Here is a 23687-nt window from a genome sequence, read left to right as displayed (position 1 = left end):
ATAGAATATATTGTGCATCATTAAAGAGAATGCAGAGAATTAATTTTGTGATGTAAATGTGTGAATAATCATTTATTATTTATCAAGAAAGAAAAATCAAAGGCGATGGAACCTGGAACGGTTAAAGAAGAAATTGTCCCATTTGAATTGGAGCACGTAGCAATTAAAGAAGAAATATCGGAAGAGATTTTACCTTTTGAACATGTAACAGTTAAAGAAGAAATACCAGAACCAGAGGAATTTGTTGAATATGAACAGCAATTAAATACGGAAATAAATATTCCAGATGTAGTTGTAAATAAACAAATTCACAATCGAGAAAAACAATTTTCATGTGACGTTTGTAATAAAACATATATGCGAAAACAAAATTTAACTGAACACATACGTAGCCATACCGGAGAAAAACGAAAAAATCATGAAGAAAACCCATTTCCATGTGATATTTGTGAGAAAACATTTCGACATGAAAGCAGTTTAATTGTGCATAGACGAATTCACACCGGGGAAAAACCTTATTCATGTGAAATTTGTGATAAAAAATTTAAAATACAAGGTGATTTAACTCGACATAAACGAATACACAGTGACGAAAAATCATTTTCATGTGATATTTGTGAGAAAACATTTCGACATGAAAGTAGTTTTATTGTGCATAGACGAACTCATTCCGGAGAAAAACCGTTTTCGTGTGAAGTGTGCCATAAAAAATTTACCCATCCTAGTAATTTAATTGTTCATAAACGAATTCATACGGGAGAAAAACCTGTATCATGTGATATTTGTTATAAGACATTTAATCAGAAACAAAATTTAAATCGACATAAACTCATACACTTGGGGGAAAAACCATTTTCATGTGATGTGTGTGATAAAAAATTTAATGTATCCAGTCATTTAACTCGACATCAACGTGTTCACACCGGTGAAAAACCATTTTCATGTGACTTTTGTAATAAGACATTTAATCAGAAACAAAATTTAATTAGACATACACCCATTCACACTGGGGAGAGAAAGTTTTCTTGTGAATTTTGTGAAAAAGCATTTAGTCATCTCAGCAATCTTATTGCACATAAACGAATTCATAGCGGATACAACAAATCATTTTCGTGTGAATTTTGTAATAAAACATTTACTCGGAGACAGAATTTAATTCAGCATAGACTAGGTCATATCACAGATTATAGTTTATTACAGAAGGAGACAGAATTTAATTCAACATAGACTAGGTCATATCACAGATTATAGTTTATTACAGAAGGAAACAATTTAATTCAGCATAGACTAGGTCATATCACAGATTATAGTTTATTACAGAAATAGACAGGCAACTCTATTGAACATGAAATGTTGTTTAAAAACCCTTCTGGAGTAAGGCACTTACGAGTGAACTTCTTTTTTTTTAAATTGGGGGAATTAGATATTATTGGAATTATTTCTCTTCAGTTTATCATTTTTTTAAATTTTTTGTACTTATTTGTCTTCTAATAAAATAAAGTGAGGTTTTTTAAAAATAAAATAATAATTTATTGCAATGTTTGAAGCAAAATAGCATTCATTTTTTTATTAACATGTTTAAAATTATTATTTACTAGTTTAGTGTAATGTAAATGCAATGTCTAACCATTTTAGTTCGTTAATAATCAAAAATAATCACGAATAAGCACGACCTAAAGGTAATCAACACGATTTACAAGACCTAAGCACTAAAATAAACTCAGTAAATACCATATACAAAATCAGAAAATATATTTATAAACACGCCTAAAACGACTTAAACTAAATTACACTACTTAGTTAATGAATAGGGGAACAATAAAAACGGCCTAAACACTTAAAGTCACTACAAAAATGGTCTACAAAATGTTAATAAACGCAATCAATTGAGAATACACACAAAGAAAATTAACGAATTTTAATGATATGCAAACGAATTCTGAAAGACGTATTGTTTATTTATTTAAAAATATATAAAATATTGTTTCCCCAACAACCATTGAAATAGGTAAATTATTATCGAACCTAATATACCTTTTCATCGACTTGCTTTTGTTTCGGACACTTGTCAAAAAACTATTCAACATAAGTTAAATATATTTTATATTTTCCAACCAGCGCTTTTTGACAAGGATAGAAAATATATGTCTTTACTTGATTGAAAACTGCCCGAAACAAGAGAGAATCATTTTGTAAATGAAAGGCCCTATAGATGGCCCTACACGATTATAACATGCAGAGCCATCTGGAGTAAAGCACCATAAGAGAACTAAAATAGTAAAAAAATTTCATGGAGTTGCAGATCTGTTTTAAATTAAAAACTATAATCTGTGGTTCATACCGTAGCGTAAAGGGCTTGAAAAAGGATCGACCGCTGCAGCTGTTGGAAAATGTTGCAGAAATTTGAATTAAAACAAATATGACAAAATAATAACTTTGTAATAAATACATTTTGTGTTATGTAAATGTTAAAATTTGTAAAACAAATAAATTTTGATTTTTAATATTAATTTTTGATTATAAATAAATTTAATAGCCTAAGCAGTGAGGGGAATTTATACACGGATTTTGCGACCTCTCAGAAGTTTTACCACAAGGAACTGAATAATTTGAAACGAGGCTACAATACATAAAAATTTTTGTTCGAATCATTTGTTCAAATATAGATTAAATCTGAAAGGTAGTGCAAAATTAGACTTATAAATGTTTGTGCATTCCATTTCTGTCGAATTTTGTCGTTTTTTCGGAAAGATTCCAATAAAAAAGGTTAGTTTTTATGGTAAACGGCTTTCGACTGGTGGAAAAAAATCCCCCAACTCCTCTCCCTGAAATACGCCAATCTTTCAAAACATCCTCTAACATATGCAAATTGTTGTTTTTTTGATAGTGCCATCTATAATTTTCATAAAAAAATCGAAAGTTGATTTGGTTTAGTTCTACAATTATCTATACATATGAAATGCTTTGTCCTGAATGAGTCACTGACTGACGGATCAACGCACATCCCAAATCGCTGATCGCAGAGACCTGAAAAACTTGGAGAGTATGTTCTTTGCATGACGTAGACATCCAAATCCGATATCTGATTAACGGATTCTGCTCATCTTCCAAACATTGTGCCATTTTTGGCAAAAAATTTTACTTTTTTGAATACAAAAACGGGAAACTAAGTATTTGTCGTCCAAACTTTGTTCCAGGATTCTATATGATGCCTCCCGAAAATTGTGTCATTTTTGATAAACACTTAATTTGCCATTTTTGTGTCAAAAAAATTAAATTCTGGATAAAAATGGCACGATTTTCGTAAGACGTGACAGAATCCGTGTTATCTGACATCGGATTCGTAATCAGCAACCAAAAATAGCACCTAGAGCACAGTTTGGACGATAAATTCTTAATTTGCAGTTTTTGTGCCAAAAAAGTGAAATTCTTGGCAAATAATGGCTCGGTTTTTGGAATACGTGACAGAATCTGTTTATCTGACATCAGATTCGTAATCAGCGACTAAAAATATATCCCAGGTAACAGTTTGGGCGATGTTGATAAGTACTTAATTTTCCGTTTATATACCAAATAAAGTGAAATTTCGGGTCAAAATGGCATTATTTTTGAAATACGTAACAGAATTTGTTTAATCTGACATCAGATTCGTATTTAGTGACCAAAAATACCTAGAAGACAATTTTAAGCCAAAATAAGCATTTCAAAAAAATTTTGACTTATAGCCCTCGCTGGGGCCCTATTCCCCTTTCTGACTAGGTTAAGTTGGCTGAATGTTCCTTGGGGTCCTATAAACACGTTACAAAATGTTTCATTCAAATCGGTGCCGCGTTTCCCTACTTTTCCAACGCTCGACCCTTTTTTCCGGCTTATTAATTTTATTATTATTTTATCATATTTTAATCAGAAATATATAATGGGGGAGGGGGCGAATATGACGTGATATGATAATGGAGCTCTGCTTTTCATGAGTTTTTTCTACCATGTGTATATGAAATATATCAAGGTATACTAAGTTTAGTCCCAAGTTTGTAACGCTGAAAAATATTGATAAAAATCATCTAAACAGTCCATTTCCGGTTGTCTGTTCGTCTGTTAACACGATAACTCAAAAACTAAAAGAGATTTCAAAGTGAAATATTATAGCGTTCTCAGAACATAAAAAGTGAGGTCGGGTTCGTAAATGAGCTACTTAGGTCAAGTTCTTGGGTGCGTGGGACCCATCTAGTAAACCGTTAGAAATAGAACAAAAGTTTAAATATAAAAAATAAAACGAGTAAAAACAAACAATTGACTGAGTTAATTGTTGAAATACCATGCATAGTCAGTGTTGATTTCTTTATCACATAACACATACATAACTGATAATCAAGTATAGTACATATTATAAAATTTCCGCCTAATTGGCGCCCTCACGGGTAAACAGTGATGTTTACGAAAAAATGTTTCAAACAAAAGTTGTTTTATTTTTGATAAGGAACATTTTTTACATTTAAAATTTTGTTCTATCTCTAACGGTTTACAAGATGGGTCCTACGGACCCAAGACCCAATTGACCTATGATGCTCATTTACGAACTTGACCTCACTTTTTACGTTCTCAGCACGCTATAAAAATTTCAGCTCCATATCTTTTTTCGTTTTTGAGTTATCGTGTCCACAGACGAACGGACAACCGGAAATGGACTAGTTAGGTGATTTTATGAACACCTATGACAAAATTTTTTTCCTAGCATTATTATTTTTAAGCGTTACAAACTTGGGACTAAACTTAATATACTTACTATGTATATTTCATATATACATGGTATAAAAATAATGGGTATTCCACTATTTTTGAAATAGTACTTCAAAATGTTGATTTTGCTAATAAAAAGCCACCAAAAATTTATTTCGGAAAAATACACACGCTTTCTTGCCAAAAACTTAAATTAATTTTAAACCTTTTTTAAACTGTCAAAAACGCGGGCATCCAATTTGATGACGTAATATGGGTATCAATATACGAAATAACACAAATAATTTTGACAGATATATTCATAGACATCTGATTATAATATAAATACTCATCTATGTATATATTATACCCAACTGTCTACAATGAACTAACTGATGGTCTATGACTCATACCGCTATGACATCACAGAAAGGCTTGCCCGCATTTTAGGTCACGTGATATACAGTTTAAAATTACGATTTTTAATTTTAATATTTTAAAAGAAAAATGTGCTTTAATGACTCGAAATCAGAATATTTAAGTATATTTTAACATAAATTTTAACTTTTTTCAAATTTCATTATTTATTTTTGACTAACGATAATACCCTATTGTTTGTTTTCACTTGTTTTTATTTGTATTTGTAACAGTGTGTTTGTTTAATGAATAAAGCATTTCATTTTCAGGATTTAGATCTTGAGGAACGCACTCCAAATAATTTTAGGGAATTTGTGTAAATGTAAAAAGATTTGAGTAACAATTTACATCGCTAGAGTGGTATCACTGTGTATGACGTAATAACTTACACGTTGAAATAATAAAAGTGAAGACAACTTGTGAATGATTTCAAACAAAAATAATAAATTGTGACACATATTTTGATAATATTTATATTAAAAATGTCCAAACAAATGTAATAAACATGTTGACCAATTTTCTATTAATTTAAATCGAACATTTTAAACAAAGGTGATAGGAGAGATAAGGAATTAATAAACAACATTTTGGAATTTATCAAATTCCTAAAACAAATATTGCAACAAATATGACAGCACCATTAGATATTGGCATGATGGATTTCTTACTCCAACGCGACGATTTAAAGGATCACGGTGTTCTTAATAATATTAAGAATGAAATTGATTTGGATATACCTGGATTCGCTTACACGAATTCCGAGGATAATTTTAATATTGTAAGTCATACGTAAATCAGTTGACGTGTCAACATATTTTTTTTCCCGTAGTAATTTTCCATGTACTAGAAACATATTTCGTTGAAATTTTTCTAAGAATTTCAAGTTTTTATATATACTTTATTAATTTTAAGCTTATTTCTTCTAAAAAATCGTAATACTATAAAAGTTATCGATCTAAGACGTAGAAAAAAATTGCTTGCATATACGTTGCATCATGCAATATTGCAAAAACATATTTGATATTGTTTATAAATATTTTCGAATGCATTTTTCCAATAATTAGGGATATTTTTATAAATCGCAAGGAAATAAAGTTCATAACCCCCTAAACTATATAAATAAATTTTTTGTGTGCATATTATTGGAAATTCCTCTTGTAACGTCACTCGGAAAAACCAGAAATATGACTGGCCGGGCATTATTATGATTATCTTACACGAACTTTTTATGATTTTATTCGATTGTACCGATTTTTTGGAATTTAGCAATATACTTCAAAATTATCAATTATAATTTTTGGAATATTCAGTGGGAAAAAGACCTCAAAAAATTCCAAAATCGAGTTCATTTGATAAGTAGAAGAGGCATCGCCGTAAATAAACAAATAGAATTTTTTACGATTAGCCGCACCAAGTTAGGCGAAATTCACTGAAGTTTTGGGTACAACAACTTTTAGATTTTTGCCTGTAGAATAAAAATTTTTTCATATGTGCAGCTAAAAAGGCTGATTATGGAAAATTTTTTAACGTTTTAAGTCAGTCCAAAGTTATCGGGCGTAAAATTTATATACGAGACATACTTTATTTCTTATGTTTGTTTTCCGCCCTCTAGTGGTGAAGATTATAAGTCGGAAAAAAGTATATATACATATCGATTGAAAATTTTACGCACTACAACTTTGGATCAGAGTTTTTTCCCTAAAATGCATAGTTTTTGAATAAATTCTAAAAAACGCGGAAAATTTTATGTAAATTTTTCCGAGAGGAGGAATTTCCTATTTTCGGAAAAATTAATATTTAAATAAAATTTTCCGCGTTTTTTAGAATTTATTCAAAAACTATGCATTTTAGGGAAAAACTCCGATCCAAAGTTGTAATGCGTAAAATTTTCAATCGATATGTATATATACTTTTTTCCGACTTGTAATTTTCACCCCTAGAGGGCGGAAAACAAACATAGGAAATAAAGTATGTCTCGTATATATTTATTTAAATTTTACGCCCGATAACTTTGGGCTGACTTATTTTTTCTCTAAAATGCATAGCTTTCGAGTAAATTGCAAAAAAATGTGGAAAAATTTTTGATTGGAAACAATCAAAATATACAGATCGGTTGGAAATTTTATGCTTAACAACTTTTATTCAAAGTGTTTTTTCCCTAAAATACACAGCTTTTAAGAAAAATTAGAAAAACCACCAAAAACACGGAAAAGTATACATTGATGTAGATTTTGCAGAAAATATGAAAGATAAGGAAAAGTTTATACAAAAATCGGAAATTTTACGCTCGATAACTTTGAGCTGGCCTATTTTTTTCTCTTAAATGCATAGTTTTCTAATAAATTGCAAACAAATTTTCCGAAATCACCCTTTTTTGTTCTACGCATTTGAAAATTGTCAGCCCATGTTTGGTCCGAGCAAATATTTATTTATCTTAATTAGAAGATTAATTAATGAGCTTCTTTCAGAATGACGTTTGGCCATCCAATCCTGATGAAATATTGGATTCTATTTTAAATGACGGTGGACAATTGGAAGGTGTTTTGGATCCATCTCCAAATTCATGTTCTGATAGTGGTTTAAGCAGTGGCGAAAATCATGATTTGTAAGTAATAAGTTTATAGTTAAGCGTACAATTTGTCATTCAACGGGTAGAAATTTGAAGCGCACTTGGGCAAGCTCCGAGATGTCCATTTTTAAGGAATGATCTGTTTTCGTGAGCAACGGACATGATAATTTTTGAATTTTCTTGTTTGAATATCGGTTACTTACCAAAATAACTCTGGTCAAAACAACTCATTACAAAAACGACTCCCACGTGGGTCAGTGAATTAACGCAATCACAGGGTTAACCAAAAAACCCGCAGAGCCGTGCTAACTCGACCCCATTTATGGCATGGTCGACTCAGAGTCGTTTACAACTAGGAGTTACTATCCGCACCGAGTTGTGTTTACCAGAGTTATTAAAATATCGAGTTATTCATGACTGCTCCCCAAACATAACGAACTCTGGATTTCGATTGTCCAGTTATCATGTTTGAATATCGTTCGCAGGGAATAATCAATTTTGAAGCTTGCAGTTCATGTTAAAGAAAAGTACCTGATTATGAATATTTTCGTAAGGGAAAATTGAAGGCACAGCACAATCTTGACACCACTGAAATAACTGTTAAATATAAATAATTTCTTGATGAAAATGAAAAACTAAATGTATTTTTTTTAAATCAAATTTTATAGTGAATTTGAGGAACAATTTCATGTTGGCGACGATGACGAAATCTTAAGCTCAACAATGAGTTCGCCCGGTCCATCAATTTCTGAAGCTGGTATTCAATCATCTCCCATTTATTCTACTACATACTATGAAGGTGAATCATCACCGGCGGACTTGAAGGCAGATGACACTGAAATGGTTTATACAACAAATGAAACACAAAATACGACACCAATTATAAGTAAGTTTTTCGAAATTGTTAAACTCTAGGATCTTTGAATTGTTGTCTTAATAGGTCTAGAAAAAAAACGTATTCCTATATTACTTTGAGAGGTGCCTAGATCTGTAACAAAAAGATTAAATGAGATACATCAGGCGGGGAGCCTGGCAGAAATATTTTTTATATTGTAAATAATTATAAGTATTTTGCACTTTCATGGAAATTAATTTGTAATAGACCATTTTATTGCAAATTTAAATTTAATTTCACTAAAAGTTGGTGTGACAGCTCTTATCGTGGCAGAAAGGTCTCATCGATTTTTAATATATAAAGACAATAACATTTTACTCTTACCGCGGATTTACTAATTTTTTTAAATATTGTTCGTTTTGAGTTCTACTCTCGAAATATCTCGGTGTGACAGCTCTAAACTTGACCAGAATATCTGTCTCACAAAATTGCATCCTACATACGTTCAAGGTTGCTTATACAAAAACATTGATCATGTAAACTTATCTAGTTTGTGTAGCTACCTTAATATCATGTTTATTCGAATGACACTCGAAACAGGATATTTAAACAATTGTTTGTTAATTTACAGTTCAACCAACGAATTTATCATTTAAAAATACATCTCAACAGCAGCGTACATCTTTCATAAATAATAAATCGTTACAAACCGTAACGATTTTAAATCAAAAAAATTTACCAACAAAACTATCTGGGAAAGTGATACGAGTTCAAGCTATGCCACAATCTACAACAGCTAATGGAAATGGAAGTTCACATCATCATCCACGTTCAATATTGTTACCAGTATCGGTTAAAGATCTACGGACAATCAAAATAATCAATACATCATCATCAAACAATAAACGAAATATTAAATTGACATCGGCAAATTTGTTACAACATTCGAAGAAGATTTCAATTAAAAATAATAATATTATTTTTACACAAGCAGGTTAGTACGCCAATTTAGAGTTTGTTAAAGTCAAACTACTGCGATATTTTCCGTCGAACGACAAAGAGGAACGCGTGTTTCAGTTTTCACATCATTTACAGACCCAGTTTGCTCAAATATTCTCAATAATCTTTTCACAGTGGCTTTATTTGGAGCATTCCTGGAATTGTGGCTACAGAATTTTCATCATTTTGATAATAATTCTTCTCAATGAGAATTCATTTTTGTGTATTGAAGCGCTTCATAGTTCAGTACCTTAATTAGGAATGAAACTTTTTTGAGTTACACTTACAAAACTTTTGTCCCAGAACGATTTTTTTTGGAGGGTTTTTTGAAAATTTTTGAAAAAAAAGCGGTTTTTTGGGAAAACTTTTGATTTTCGCTGATAAAATTAAATGGGAAAGTTGAATATAATTAAAAAACAGGTATTTTGAACCAAGCCTCGACCCTGTATCTTTATCCGTTCTCTAATTAAAGGAAATTTAAATTTTTAATTTGACAAATTTTTTTCTCGAAAACGGTGGGGTTGGTGGAGATAATAATAGTATATAAAGGAAGCACTTTTTATGTATTATGTATATTTTTTTCGAATTTCTATTAATAATAAAAATGGGCCTATACCTGTTTGTTTTCAAAAATTGATGGACCGCCGCTGACAATTGAGGGGGTTAGCAAGCAAAATGAATCCCCTCAGATCAAAGTATGACTAAATAACTACAAAATTACAAAAAATCAAATTTTTACAATAACTTAGTTATGTTTATCCATAATTTATCCTGGGTATGGCAGTGTACCACGATTATTCCACGAGCTGTTAGTGGGGATAAAAGAGAAACGATGTCTCATCTTCTCTATTACTATTCAGCTCTTACCATGAGGAGATGGACCCACTTGAGCCAGCTTTTCTTTGACGACCTCTCCGAACTAAAGTCTGTTGACGTCAAACCAGTTCTGCTGTTCTAAAGTAGCTCCAAATTATTCATGTAATAGTGGCCAGAGATGATCCAACTCTTTTTCGGTTTCACAACGGATCCTTGGATCTATGTATGCCCCTCCTCTCAAGACAGCCACTCTAACCTAACCTAAGAAAAAGTCAGGGAATTTCATAAGACCAAATCAATCGTCACCCTGATTAAAGATAGACGTTAAGTTTACAAATAAAAATAAATGATTATTTTTAGTAGAGGAACCAACATCGAACGATGAAACTATCGATATGACAACATCGACAAGTGATGAAGATATGTTTGATGGAAGTAATTCAGATACATCGAATGTGAATATTGGTAACAATAATATGATGGACGTATCACAACAAGGCTCTTATCCACGTTTACAATTAACTACGGAGGAACAACGTTTATTGGCTAAAGAGGGTATTAGTTTACCAACAAGTTATCCATTAACAAAACATGAAGAACGTGAATTGAAACGTATACGACGAAAAATCCGTAATAAAATCAGTGCTCAAGATTCTAGGAAACGTAAGAAGGAATATGTTGATGGTCTTGAAGACAGGTAAGTTCGATCGTTAAGAATATCTTTTGAATACTTCCTTGCGATATATGCACGGTAAACTTATAATTGATGTGTATTCATTGAAGATGATATTCAAATTATCATTTACATGCCTTTTTTTTTTTCACTGAGCACAAACCCAGGGCTTCGCGATTGAGGGGGCTCCGATCTGTCCTCAAAACAAACATTATTTGCAGCTGCCATTCCATTCTAGTGATTAATTTTACGATTCAATGACCAATTAATTGATTTGTAATGCGATTTTCGAAGTCTCAAGCCCCAAACTTATGAGCTCTGTTACGCTCTCGACGCAAAGAACGGAAATCGCATTTAAAAAATGTCTATTTTGGTAGCTTTTAGATGCTAATTAGGTAACAGTCAGAAACCGCAGCTCAATACTTAAAGATGCGTTGGTAGTAGCATTATATGATGATGCTAGCACGCAATGAAAATAACAATAAAATAATGAATGTTAAGGAAATAAAATTAGACGAAAGCCTTCAAAACAACGGATTTTAAAATCAGGTCTCTCTAAAACTTGGACGAATGCTTAATCAAGTATAAATTAAGCATTGAAATTGAGTGCTAATTAGGTGCTTTCAAGAAATTTAGATAAAAAACTATCATAAATAAGTGGGGAAAAATAGAAGAGTTGATTGGGGTCTGAAGTTTTTAGCCCCTGGTTTAAAAAATAGGACACTATTCCCGAAAGTGCATGTAAAATTGTTACTTGAACTTTTATATAGTTTACGATAGTATCTCCGTTTTCTGTAATAGTTTACCTACTCGTAATTAAAACAATACAGAGTTATCAAAAAATTAAATAAGAAACGACCTGGTTGTTTTCTTCATCCCCAGAGTAATCTCTAAATTGTTATAAAATGTATCTAAAATAATTACTCGGGGTTAATTAAACACATTTTATTTGCTTAAAATCCACTTTAGACAAGAGATAGACAAATTTTTTTAAATAAAGTGGATTTTAAGCAAATAAAATGTGTTTAATTAATGTTAATAACTTCCACAAATTAACGCTCTCAAACTTAAATTACTTGGGGGTTTTCAAGGTCGCTGAAAGTTGATACTAGGGGGTTTTCAAGGTCGCTGATTACGAATATATATGTTCAGGACCTCCAAAAGGCTAAAGATGTCCCTGTGTCTATAAGAAAACGTAACGTTCATATTTCAGAACTCTCTCACATGATGTGTTTTTGTTGTTTTTTTATAGAGTAAAACAATGCACCGAAGAGAATCAAACATTATTAAAACGTATAAAAGTATTACAAACACAAAATCAAACATTGGTATCACAATTACGACGATTACAAGCCTTAGTATCGAGAAAGATTGGTGGTAATCATCTAAATAATTCATCGTCAACGCAAGGAGCCTCAACAGCATTTAATGGATCCTCTGCAGGTGCACTTGGTGGTGCTGGTGGACTAAATAATAACAAAGCACAGCCAGCCACATGTTTAATGGTGTTACTTTTATCGTTAGCATTGATTGCAGTACCATCATTAAAACGTGGTGATGATTCATCGACAGCGTTATCAGACGTTGATCACTTTGAGAATAAAGTTGAAGAGTATATTGGTAAACGTGCGTTACTCTTTAAACCAGGTATGTTTTATTACTTTATTTGTGATTTTTTAATTTAAGCTTTCAAATATACAGGGATATAAGATATGTGCCCTTGAAACTAACATTTTTGTTTGAAATATTTCCTCGATTAAATTTATTGAGTTTCAAGCGTATGTCAACTTAAAAAAGGCACTATGTATAGAGCTTTATACTTGTTTTACCTTACTTTTGGCATTACTCAGAAATAACGACATGGACGTAGTAGGTTCTGTTTCCTTTGGGGTACTTGGTTAACGTAGGTCCCCTTGTCTCTCAAAGAACCGTCCACGTCGTTGTTTCTGAGTAATGCTAAAAGTAAGGAAAACTAAATATTTTCGAAAAAATGTTTTAAATAAAAAAATGTTACTTTTTCTATGGGGTTCAACTTTCTAATTTAAAGTGTTATTCTATCTCCTACTGATACGAATCTGAGTTAATTATTAAAGGGTACAGAAGACATAGATCAAATCTGACGCTAGAATATGATGTCCTACTTAAATCTTACACTACATTTTTTTGTAGTGTAAGTATTTTAGAAGATATTTATGTTCATCGATTAAAATCGGTTACCCTGTATATTTCATTCAAATCCAATCATTTTTTGTTTCAAATTTCGAGCAAATTAAAAATTTTTCGTAAGTACGCCACTTTTTTGCGGGGCACAGTATATTTATGTCATAGTCAAATAAACCAAATTTTCGGATGAATTTCTAAAAAAAATCTAGGAAATTTGATGATTAATTAAAATGAAAAAACTTTAGGTAAAACTAAACAAATATCATTTCCTTCTTTTAGCAGATGAAGGTATCGATGATGATCTAAACATGGAGGATTTAATCACATTCCATTCAGAAAACTATTCATCATCACCATCACCAAGTAAAAAGATGCGTTTAGAACCGCATCTACCGCCGTTGGAGGAACTATCATTGGACGGTTATCCACCGACAAGTCCAATATCATCTACACAACTTGATCATGACACCGCTAATCATATACAACAACATGAAAAGTATAAAGATGCATTATGGCCATTGTCATCGGCATCATCACTAGTAACTGGTTCCAGTGATGACGACGTTGACAATGGCAGCACTTTACGTCACAATGCATCAAGTAAAAATAATGTTGTCATTTTACATAAACATCGACTTCAAATACCAGAGGATCAGTAAATTTTAGCTAGGTGGTGATTTTTTTTGTTTGTTTCTTTGTACCTTTTTTTTCATGAGCGTAACTAAAATACCTTTTTTCCTTCTTTTACTCTGCAAGAAAATTACCCATCGAATCTTTTGTGTGAAATATGACACTTAATAGATAACTTATAATTATGGTCATTATATCCGATAGCCGTTACAAGCGATATCAAAGTTATTTTTATTGGTTTTTTTAACATGTTAAAATTGGTTTTGTTAGGCATTCCGAAAATCTTATATCACTTCCAAGGGCCTCTATTAGCAAAATTATTGCGACTACTACAGGACACTGGCAGGCACGTTGAACGACTGAGTCCTGGATCTGACAGTGTATCATGACTACTACATTTCACAGTGAGGAGGAGGGAGAAATTATGTCTCATCTTCTCTGTCACTGCCCAGCTCTTGCCACGGGGAGGTGGACTCACTTGAGCCAGCCTTTCTTTGACGATCTCTCCAACCTGAAGTCCGTTGAAGTCAAAGCACTTTTGCTGAGCCAATCCTTTTTCGGTATCACAACGGACCCTATGTTCTAAGTGTGTACCACCCTAGGACAGCCACTCATAATTAAAATTATCTTTTTATGTATTTTAAAAAAAAGTTACAATTATGACGTAATAAAGCCTAACAACACTGAAATGTTTATGTTGATATTTAACGATCAGTTCATGACAACATAACTCCAAAAAAACTATTTAAAGAAATTTTAATTTAATGAAATTTACAATTATGTTTATTTTTATTTTTATTGAATTATTTTATATTTAAATTTAATAAAAAATTATAATTATATCGTTATTTAATAAAATTATTTTTTAGCAATATAATCACATACCTTCAACACATGTGCAACATTGCCAAGCGTAATATAATTATATTAAATTTCATACATTTTATGATAATTTTTGTTAATTATCTCGAAAACTAAAAACATGAATGTTTTGTAAATGGGTTCAGTTATTTATAGGTCTTTATTAAATACTTTGGTGGTTTTAGAGTGAAGCTGACATTTCTGGGTCTCTCTGTAATACAGCTTAATAATCCTCGTCTTTAACTAGGTAACTTTAACATCGTTTTTCACGAAAACCAAGAACAAAAATGATTTTATATTTTCGATAGACTTTTCTTATATTATGTGAATAATTGACTGTCAATTTTTGGAAAGTTTGTCATTAAATAGCATTTTCTTCATAACAACCTTAATATTTAATATAATTTTCCTATTTATTCTACGAATGATGCCATGTTTTTTTCCCAGATTGAATTCTACTAATATTATCAAAATTTCGTATTTAATTTATTACGCTCATGTTTTCGTTTTTAATTAGGAAATTACCTTGTTAAGTTTCTTAAAAAAAAAAATTATTGTATATAAATATTAAATGAAGTATAACCCCTTCCCACCCCTCTCCTTCTCATTTTTCTAGTTGTATAAGCTTAAGAAGTAATATTTTTAGAAAATATAATTAAGCGTTTATTATTAAGCTAAGTGTTATCAGCCATTATGTTTTCAGTTTGACGGGACGGAAAAAAAATACCATTTCTTAAAACTTATAGGTTTGTTAACCCTCCTGGTTAATCTGAAAGGAGGTTTTAAACGCCCTCCAAATTTTCGTTCTTCAAGAAATATTTCATGATATTGATTTGCTGTTAAGAAACGAAAATGATTTTTTACATTTGATTCGTTTGCAAAATTTATTGTGTATTCTTCGAATCGAACTGAAAACAAAATGGAAAACGATTTTACCTAGCGAAATTGCTCTAAAATGCGACAACCCGGCCGCTTTAAAACACTGGTGTTTTTATTTTAAGAAGAAAATATCATTTAAGATTACACAATTTTTTAAGTTCATGAAGTGTCCCATAAATCATTTGCAAATTGATATCTATCGGATCGAATTATATCTAGTTAGAATTGGCCTTTGTTCTGATGTAGAGTTATGACGTCATCACGTGCTATTTTATCTTCTATTTCTACATTTAAATCGATTTTCGTAGTTTTTGATATTATCAAAAAATTGATTTCACACGATGTTTTTGGCTTAAAAACGAATGTCGATTGAGGCAATAAAAAAAATTTAGAACAAAGGCCTATTGTCTCTTAGGGAATTTTATTTACATATTCCAGGATTTTCATGTTCAGTATTTCGATGTGCATTTTCATTTAATCAACCAACATGTAGAAGTTGGACGCCAAAGATGTTGATTGAATAAACGAAAACCCATGAAGATAATTTTGACTTTTTAAGAGAGTTTTTTTGATATCTTGTAATTTTTTGGTGTGTTCAATGTTGGCTTTTTTGATTATTTTTAACAATTCAAATGCTTTCTATCACACTGTGGTTTTAGTTTTTTTTTTTAATGATCCTTAAGGATTTAGTGCTAATTATATCTCAATATTTTTCATAATTATGTCATAAATATCACAGCCAAATAGCTTAAATAACCGTTAAGGTAACCCTTTTACTAAACGGCACCACCTCGGGCGACAATAAACATGAGATCTGAGACATTCTTTACTTGCTCCCGTGGTGTGTATACTATTTTCTGCTCGTCGGAGGCGGAATTCAAATCTCGCGTTTTTTATCCGTTACAGTGTCTCCTATTTTAACAAAAGCTTTTTTTTTATCATCGCTTAAAAAATTAATATATCTGTGAGTGCAATTTTTTAAATATTATATATTTTTTTGGTTATTTTTTTTTTTTTCAGCAGAGAACACAAGCGTCTTTAATATACAAGATGTAACAGGATTTGATATTGTAGGCAGAGCTATTATTGTTATCTCCTTCTACATCAAATACTATTACACCCTGTATAAATTGCTAAATATATTTTTCAGATATTTTTTTTTTATATTTATTTTTCACATTTGTTAATTTTTAATATATATTTTGAATTTATAAATAAATAAAAAATTATGTGCATGCGCAAGTTATTAATTATATTAAAATATGAATTAATAATTATGTGAAAACATATATATATATATATATATATATATATATATATATTATATTATATATACCCACTAGAGTTATCGAGATAATGTTAAGAGTTAAAATAATGTGTATTTAAATTTATTTTCATGTTCATTTTTATATCATTTTATTTCTTTTATCTCAAATTTAAATAAAAACATTCCTAATAATAAACATTATCTTTTACTAGATGAAAGCCCGCTATTTTCCTTACAAAATCTATGCCTGTTACTCTAGCATCCTGAAATGTTATCAAATTCATGTCTGACAACTTTCTCTTATAGGGGACCTTATAATAATACATAAACAAAAATGGGTCCATAGCACCTAAAAAGAGATCCTCTTCGATATCAACCTGTCACCTGAAGGCGAAACGTCAGATGAAGTTATTTCTTTTTTTTATCAATTTTTCTGGTTTAATTATTATTATTCAATGTTATACTTATATCCTTTACATCGATTTCAGGAATATCATACAGAACCTACATTTTTACCAAAATATTAGTACAATTATTCATTTATAGGTAAGTTTATTGAAAAAAGGTGAGTAAACAAAATAAATACATAATGGGTAAGTTTAAGGATGTATGAGCATGACAACAATGTTTGATTTAAAGGCTCAAAATTTGTTTTTAGGTAGTCTTTTACTCAAAGAATATGTGGTTAAAATTTCAGCTTAGGTATCCATGCACATTTTTAAGAAAAAAGTCATTAAAAATCTATATAAAATACATTGGCTCTTATTAACAGAGATCCGTAAGGTATAAATGTGTAAAAAGCTCGGAATCCAAGGACAGTCAATGAATCTTTATAAAAACTGTTCGAATGCATTGTTTAAAGCTTACTTAAAAAAGTTAAAAACAAAAATTTGTGCGATCTTGTCCAGGGGGTGGGGTATACCCCTGCTTAGGGGTGTAGAAGTTTTTGTTAAAAATGACAACGGGAATCGATAGAAGGATAAATTCTAAGCAAAAAAAGTCATTTAAGTATATTTCAAAAAGTAAATACTTTCCGAATTATGGGCAATTGAAATTCGAAGTATTTAACGGCAAATACTTAACTGAAAATTTGAATTTTTTTGAAGAAAGTACATGGTACACTTTTTCAAGTACTATAAAAAATCATAAAAATGGAAAAATTTTCAAGTCATTTAAATTTCGATTTTTGCCCCAATTTCCTAGATCAGTTTTTTGTATTTTTAAAATACGTATTTTCGACTACCACGTAGTCATCATCAGTAAGAATTAGCAAAGAGTAACATTCACTAGCTAATTCTTATACTGATGATGACTACATGGTAGTCGAAAATACGTATTTTAAAAATACAAAAAACTGATCTAGGAAATTGGGGCAAAAATCGAAATTTATTTCGACATATCCTAGAGTTCTCATTTATTATCTTCGATAATATTTATATTCAAGTCATTTGCATGAAAATTGACGGAGTTATAATGAAAACAAAATTTTTCGTACCTTTCCTTGTATCTTATATTCAGCACAAAGACTGATGAATTTACCACGGGAACTAAAATTAATGCTTGCCGCTTTTCAATTTACTTTATTTAGGTACTGGCAACATGCTCAAACAGTTCTAGCAGTTTCGGATCTATATTTTGTTAAATATTGCAACTTAAAAGAAAAAAATTTATCGAAAAAAGTAACAATAAATGTCTTTATCGTTAAATAACAAAAAAAATATTAAAGTTACAAAAAAAGTCTGGAAGATAAAATATTTTGCGAAAAAAGAGCCCAATTTTTGTCCTCTAAATTTTTGTTGTAAGTTTATTATTTTTTGAGTTATTTAACGATAAAGATATTTTTGGTTTTTTTTCCGAAAATTTTCTTTTTGCTTTTAAATTGTAATATTTCAAAAATTATAAATATTAAATCGCTAGAATTTTTTAACATGTTTTCAGTACCAAAATTAAATAAATTGCAAAGCGGCAAGCATTAATTTCATCTCCCGTGGTAGATACATCTGTTTTCGTAATGAATAAAAAAAAAAAAACAAAAACAAAAACAAAAAAACAAAAAACTTTGAGACTTGAAACGTTTTTCATTTTCAAGGTTTTTTATAGTAGTTTAAAAAGTGAATGATATACTTTAATAACTAAAATTAATGCTTTGTCACTTTCCTATTTACTTTATTTAAGTACTGACAACAGATTCAAGAAGTTCTAGCAGTTTCGGATAAATATTTTTTGAATTATTGCAATTAAATGCAAAAAAAAATTCGAAAAGTAAAAAAAATGTCGTTATTGTTAAATAACTGGAAAACAAATAAAGTTACAAAAAAAAGTTTAGAAGGTAAAGTATTTTGCTGAAATAAAGCTTAACTTTTTCCCCCGAAAGTTTTTTCTGTAACTTTATTATTTTTCAAGCTATTTAACGATAAAGACAATTTTTTTTTGTATTTTTCGAAAAAATTTTTTGCATTTAAGTTACATTATTTCAAAAAAAAAATTTCCGAAACTGCTAGAACTTTTTGACCCTGCTGCCAGTACTTAAATAAAGTTAAAAATTGAAAGTTAAAATTGGAAAGCGGCAATCATAAATTTTAGTTCCCGTGGTAAATTGATCAGTTTTTGTACTGAATAAAACATAAAAAGAAAGGTCCTATAAACTTTGATTTCATCATAACTCCGTCAATTTTTATGCAAATGACTTGAAACTTTTTTATTGTACTTTAAAAATTGTACGATATACTTTTTTCAAAAAATATCAAATTTTTCTATTATTTGACGTTAAATACTCCGAATTTCAATCGCCAATAACTCGGAAAGTATTGACTTTTCGAAATAAGTTTCAATGACACTTTTCGCTTAGAATTCATTCCTATACCGATTCCCGTTGTCATTTTGAGCAAAAATTTTACAACCCCCGATAAGGGGTGTCTCCCATCCCCTGGACAAGATCGCACAAATTTTTGTTTTTAACTTCTTTAAGTAAGCTTTAAACAATGCGGTCGCACAGTTTTTATAAGAATTCATTGACTATCCCTGGATTCCGAGGTATAAATCTAACGGCTCTCCACTATATGGAGGAATCTCAAAAAACGACATATTTTGGAAGTTTTTGATAATTTTCATTTGGAATGAATGAAAACAAATTAAAAAAAACTTTTTAATAGAAAGTAAACATATTAGCAATGAATTAGAAAAGAAAAAAACTAAGTGTCACCCATAGATAATAAATATTTATATTATACTATAGATAGGCATCTCTATCATCACCAAGGAAACTTGAGATTTAGTTCTCACTCTGTTCACCAGACAGCGCTTCAATCAATTGACCGCCTTTTTTAAAATACTCAATGCCAAATCTAAATACAATTTAAATTTTTACTTTTTTTTTGTTTTACTGTTTTAGAACATGTTTTGGTATCAAATTTTTATTTGAAATGCTATCAAATATCTTTTTTCCAAATCATGTGCTTAAAACAGTAAAACAAAAAATAATTAAATATTTTAAAGAAAAAAACACGCTTTTAAATTATAAAATAAATTTATTAAACAACTAATCTTTTATTTTTGTTTATACTTTTATGTCTAATTTTATATTTCTTATATTTACGTAAAGCTAATTTTTTTATCCTATCAGTAGCAAATCTTAAATCTATTCCCCTCAAAATATTATTTACATTCCGAACCCACACCCTTGTATAAAATAAAAACATTCTATTTACAAATAAAAATTTTAAATCGTGTTTCTTACAACTAAAATTAAAACTAATAAATGTTTGCATCCGTGTTTGCATTTTCCAATCTTTTAAGATATGTTTCATTTTTATCTTTCAACTTTCGAGCAAGTTTTAACATATCTTTCGCAATATGGTAATATTTTCTTGCTGTTTTCGATAGTTCTTTCACCCTTCTCACATTTCCTTCTTTTAGTAAATACATTTTTTTCTTCAAATCTATGAAAATAAAATATAGATTTTTGATAAAATAGAAAAAAAAGAAACAAGGTTGGCAACAAACCTATTTGAAACGCAGGTCGAATTTGTTCTTCTTCGATATTTATGGCCATAATCTTTCGACTCGTAGAAGCAATAGGCGATCCTAAAAATTGAGATCATTTATTAATTAAAAAATTAATTAAAAATTTTTTGAACAACAATTAAAAAACTCATGTTTTATATACATAATATTATGATTTTAGTTATCAAATAGTGAAAAAGTACAAAAGCTCCTAAATTTCAATAACAATTCCATTTTTTGTGATTTAATAAAGTATAATTGAATCCAAACAGGTTGTAAATGAGCAAAATATGCCTTCTCATGAAAAATCATACAGAATTGGATGGTGGTTCGCTATCAAAAGTTCTCCTTTAAAATAAACGCTAATAAAAGCTAAATTTTCCAAGCGTTTAAGGAAATAAACTTGTGTTTCATGGCGATTTATTCAGTAGACATAACAAGTTAAAAAATTCATTAATGAATATTTAATATCTCTTTAGGTTTTATTTTTATTCTCATTACTATATTTTTATATTTACTTTTTAAATTATAATTGTTAGTATCTAACAATTAAATCCACTCACCAGGTCGTTTTGATACAGTTTTGTTCAAATTTATGTTCGAGGTCTCTGCATGTAAAAATTGTGAACCTAAAATAAATAAAAATTACCTTATAATCAAATTGTGTCTACATTCGTGGTTCCTCTATAAGACCTACATACAATAATAAATTAAACATACGTTAGTTACATAAGGATTTTAACTTACTACTTAAGTGGAGGCTAGGAAAAGCATTAGGCTTTAAGTTAGTTCGCAATTTTCCTGTTGAAGTCTGGAGTTTCATTTCGTCGGCGAAATGTAAATCGCAGACACGATAGTTTTCACGTTTCGAGTATTTGATGTCCGTTCGACCAATCGCTATTGTCCAATTTTTAAACTTCTGAAAAATTAAGTCTTTCAAGAATATTGCTATCCAAGTTAACAATTTTTGTACTTACCTCAAAATTCTTAGGAATCACATGTAAACTAATATCCTTCTGTGTTTTTACACAACCTTTCACACAACAATGAAAAACCATCCTAATATTTATTTAATTTTTAATTAATATTTTATTTGACACTATTTCAGATAAATTTTTGTATTAGTCTGTCAAATTTGACCAGGCAACTATGATCAAAATGATTGTAGAAATTTAGAAAGTTTATGTGATACATACAACGTTTTTGTAATATTCATTGCCTATACTGTATAAATTAAGAACTTGATCTACAGTAGTGAAATCTGTTGAACAGAGTGATAAGTTTTTGGAACTCACATGGTAAAAACAGTTCAAGTTTCCTATCTATATTATAATTAGTTGTCTATGGTGTCACCGTCCATATAAGGGATGTAAGAGCAGGGTAGATTAAGGGTTGAAATTATTTTTATCTTATTTTCAACTTTGATGATGAATTTTGTTATAACTTCATGAATGTAGACGAAAAATAAGAATAAAATTTTTCGATGTGTCTTGATTTTCGAAATATCGAAAGCTAAATAACTAAACAAAATTTTCAATTTTCAATATTTTGAAAATTAAGCCAGATATCGAAAAATCAAATTCTTACTTTTCGTCTTATATCGTCAAGTAATAATATAAATTTATCATCAAAATTGAAAATATCTATTTTTAAATTTGAAAAGATATGGGTAGGATAGAAAATTTAAAATATTAAAACAAAATTTAAAATTTATATCCATTTTTATTTGTTTATAACAAAAAAAAAAATTTTAATTTGCATGAAAAATCATATTGTACATTTTCATAAGACAAATTAACAGAGATTCTTATTTTCTTATTAAAGTTTTTATATAAAATAATATTATAAAGGTGTCCCAAGATTAACTGTCTGATTCGAACTTTTTTTACCTTTTAGTTTTGTCAAACTGAGAAGAAAGTTATATCACAAAAGTTGGTTTACTATTTTTTTATTTTTAGCACATTTACGGTGCATGAAAATGATTTTTCTCAACTATGAATTCGTTTATGTGTAACTAAATTACTTTTCTGAGTAAATGTTTTATTACAAACTTCACATGCAAATGGTTTTTCTCCGCTATGAATTCGTTTATGTGCAACTAAACTAGATGATGTGGAAAATGTTTTATAACAAATATCACAAAATAGTGATTGTTCTCCGCTATGAATCCGTTTATGTACAATCAAAGAAGTGCGTTGAGTAAATGTTTTATTACACATATCACATGAAAATGGTTTTTCCCCACTATGAAGCCGCATATGTACAATCAAAGAACTTCGATGAGTAAATGTTTTATTACAAAAATCACATGGAAACGGTTTTTCACCACTATGAATTCGTTTATGTTTATTTAAATTACTACTTTGAGCAAATATTTTATTACAAATATCACATGAAAATGGTTTTTCACCACTGTGAATACGTTTATGTGAAACTAAAGCACCTTGTTGAGTAAATCTTTTGTTACAAAAATCACACGAAAATGGTTTTTCTCCACTATGAATTCGTTTATGTGCAACTAAATTTTGTTGATCACTAAAACTTTTATTACAAATATCACAAGAAAATGGTTTTTCACCACTATGAATCTGTTTATGTCTAACTAAATGATGTTTTTTGGTAAATGTTTTATTACAAATATCACACAAAAATGATTGGTTTGTACTTCCAGCATGATTCCCATGTGATTCTAAAATAGAATTTTCATTTAAAATTTCATCTTTAATAATCACTTCTGTATGTAATTCATTTTCAAGTTTAATATTTTCGTAATTAATTGTACACAATTGTTTATCATTTTCAACAAGAGGTTCATGTTTAACACTTATAACACTTTCACTATTAATATCATTGCAGTATT

The 23687-nt window shown here is 29.7% G+C and overlaps 2 protein-coding genes across 4 annotated transcripts; both read left to right on the top strand.

The window, feature by feature from the left end:
- The first annotated feature begins 9 nt into the window (after window positions 1-9).
- On the top strand, window positions 10-1558 carry LOC123291773 (zinc finger protein 525-like). Its single transcript, XM_044872190.1, has one exon. It carries the CDS (start codon window positions 106-108, stop codon window positions 1225-1227), a length of 1122 nt encoding a protein of 373 aa, XP_044728125.1. The 5' UTR covers window positions 10-105; the 3' UTR covers window positions 1228-1558.
- Window positions 1559-5539: 3981 nt separating this feature from the next.
- LOC123291753 (probable basic-leucine zipper transcription factor J) lies at window positions 5540-14596 on the top strand. Of its 3 annotated transcripts, none has more exons than XM_044872159.1 (7): window positions 5540-5911; window positions 7602-7738; window positions 8371-8588; window positions 9169-9531; window positions 10716-11049; window positions 12278-12672; window positions 13468-14596. In XM_044872159.1, exons 1-7 carry the CDS (start codon window positions 5762-5764, stop codon window positions 13845-13847), a joined length of 1977 nt encoding a protein of 658 aa, XP_044728094.1. In that variant the 5' UTR covers window positions 5540-5761; the 3' UTR covers window positions 13848-14596. The 3 variants fall into 3 exon arrangements, with proteins under 3 accessions (XP_044728094.1, XP_044728095.1, XP_044728093.1); XM_044872160.1 differs by having other exon boundaries at window positions 10713-11049; window positions 13471-14596; XM_044872158.1 differs by having other exon boundaries at window positions 10713-11049.
- Window positions 14597-23687: the final 9091 nt, after the last annotated feature.

The sequence above is a fragment of the Chrysoperla carnea genome, chromosome 2 (assembly GCF_905475395.1).
Source record: "Chrysoperla carnea chromosome 2, inChrCarn1.1, whole genome shotgun sequence".
NCBI lineage: Eukaryota > Metazoa > Arthropoda > Insecta > Neuroptera > Chrysopidae > Chrysoperla > Chrysoperla carnea.
This window is presented reverse-complemented; position numbering and strand designations above follow the sequence as displayed.

Bases quoted from the DNA above. Each gene is read 5' to 3' on its own strand.
- LOC123291773 (XM_044872190.1), top strand. From the start codon at position 106: ATGGAACCTGGAACGGTTAAAGAAGAAATTGTCCCATTTGAATTGGAG.
- LOC123291753 (XM_044872158.1), top strand. From the start codon at position 5,762: ATGACAGCACCATTAGATATTGGCATGATGGATTTCTTACTCCAACGC. The intron at 5,912-7,601 runs GTAAGTCATACG...AGCTTCTTTCAG, and splicing joins CCGAGGATAATTTTAATATT to AATGACGTTTGGCCATCCAA. The intron at 7,739-8,370 runs GTAAGTAATAAG...CAAATTTTATAG, and splicing joins AGTGGCGAAAATCATGATTT to TGAATTTGAGGAACAATTTC.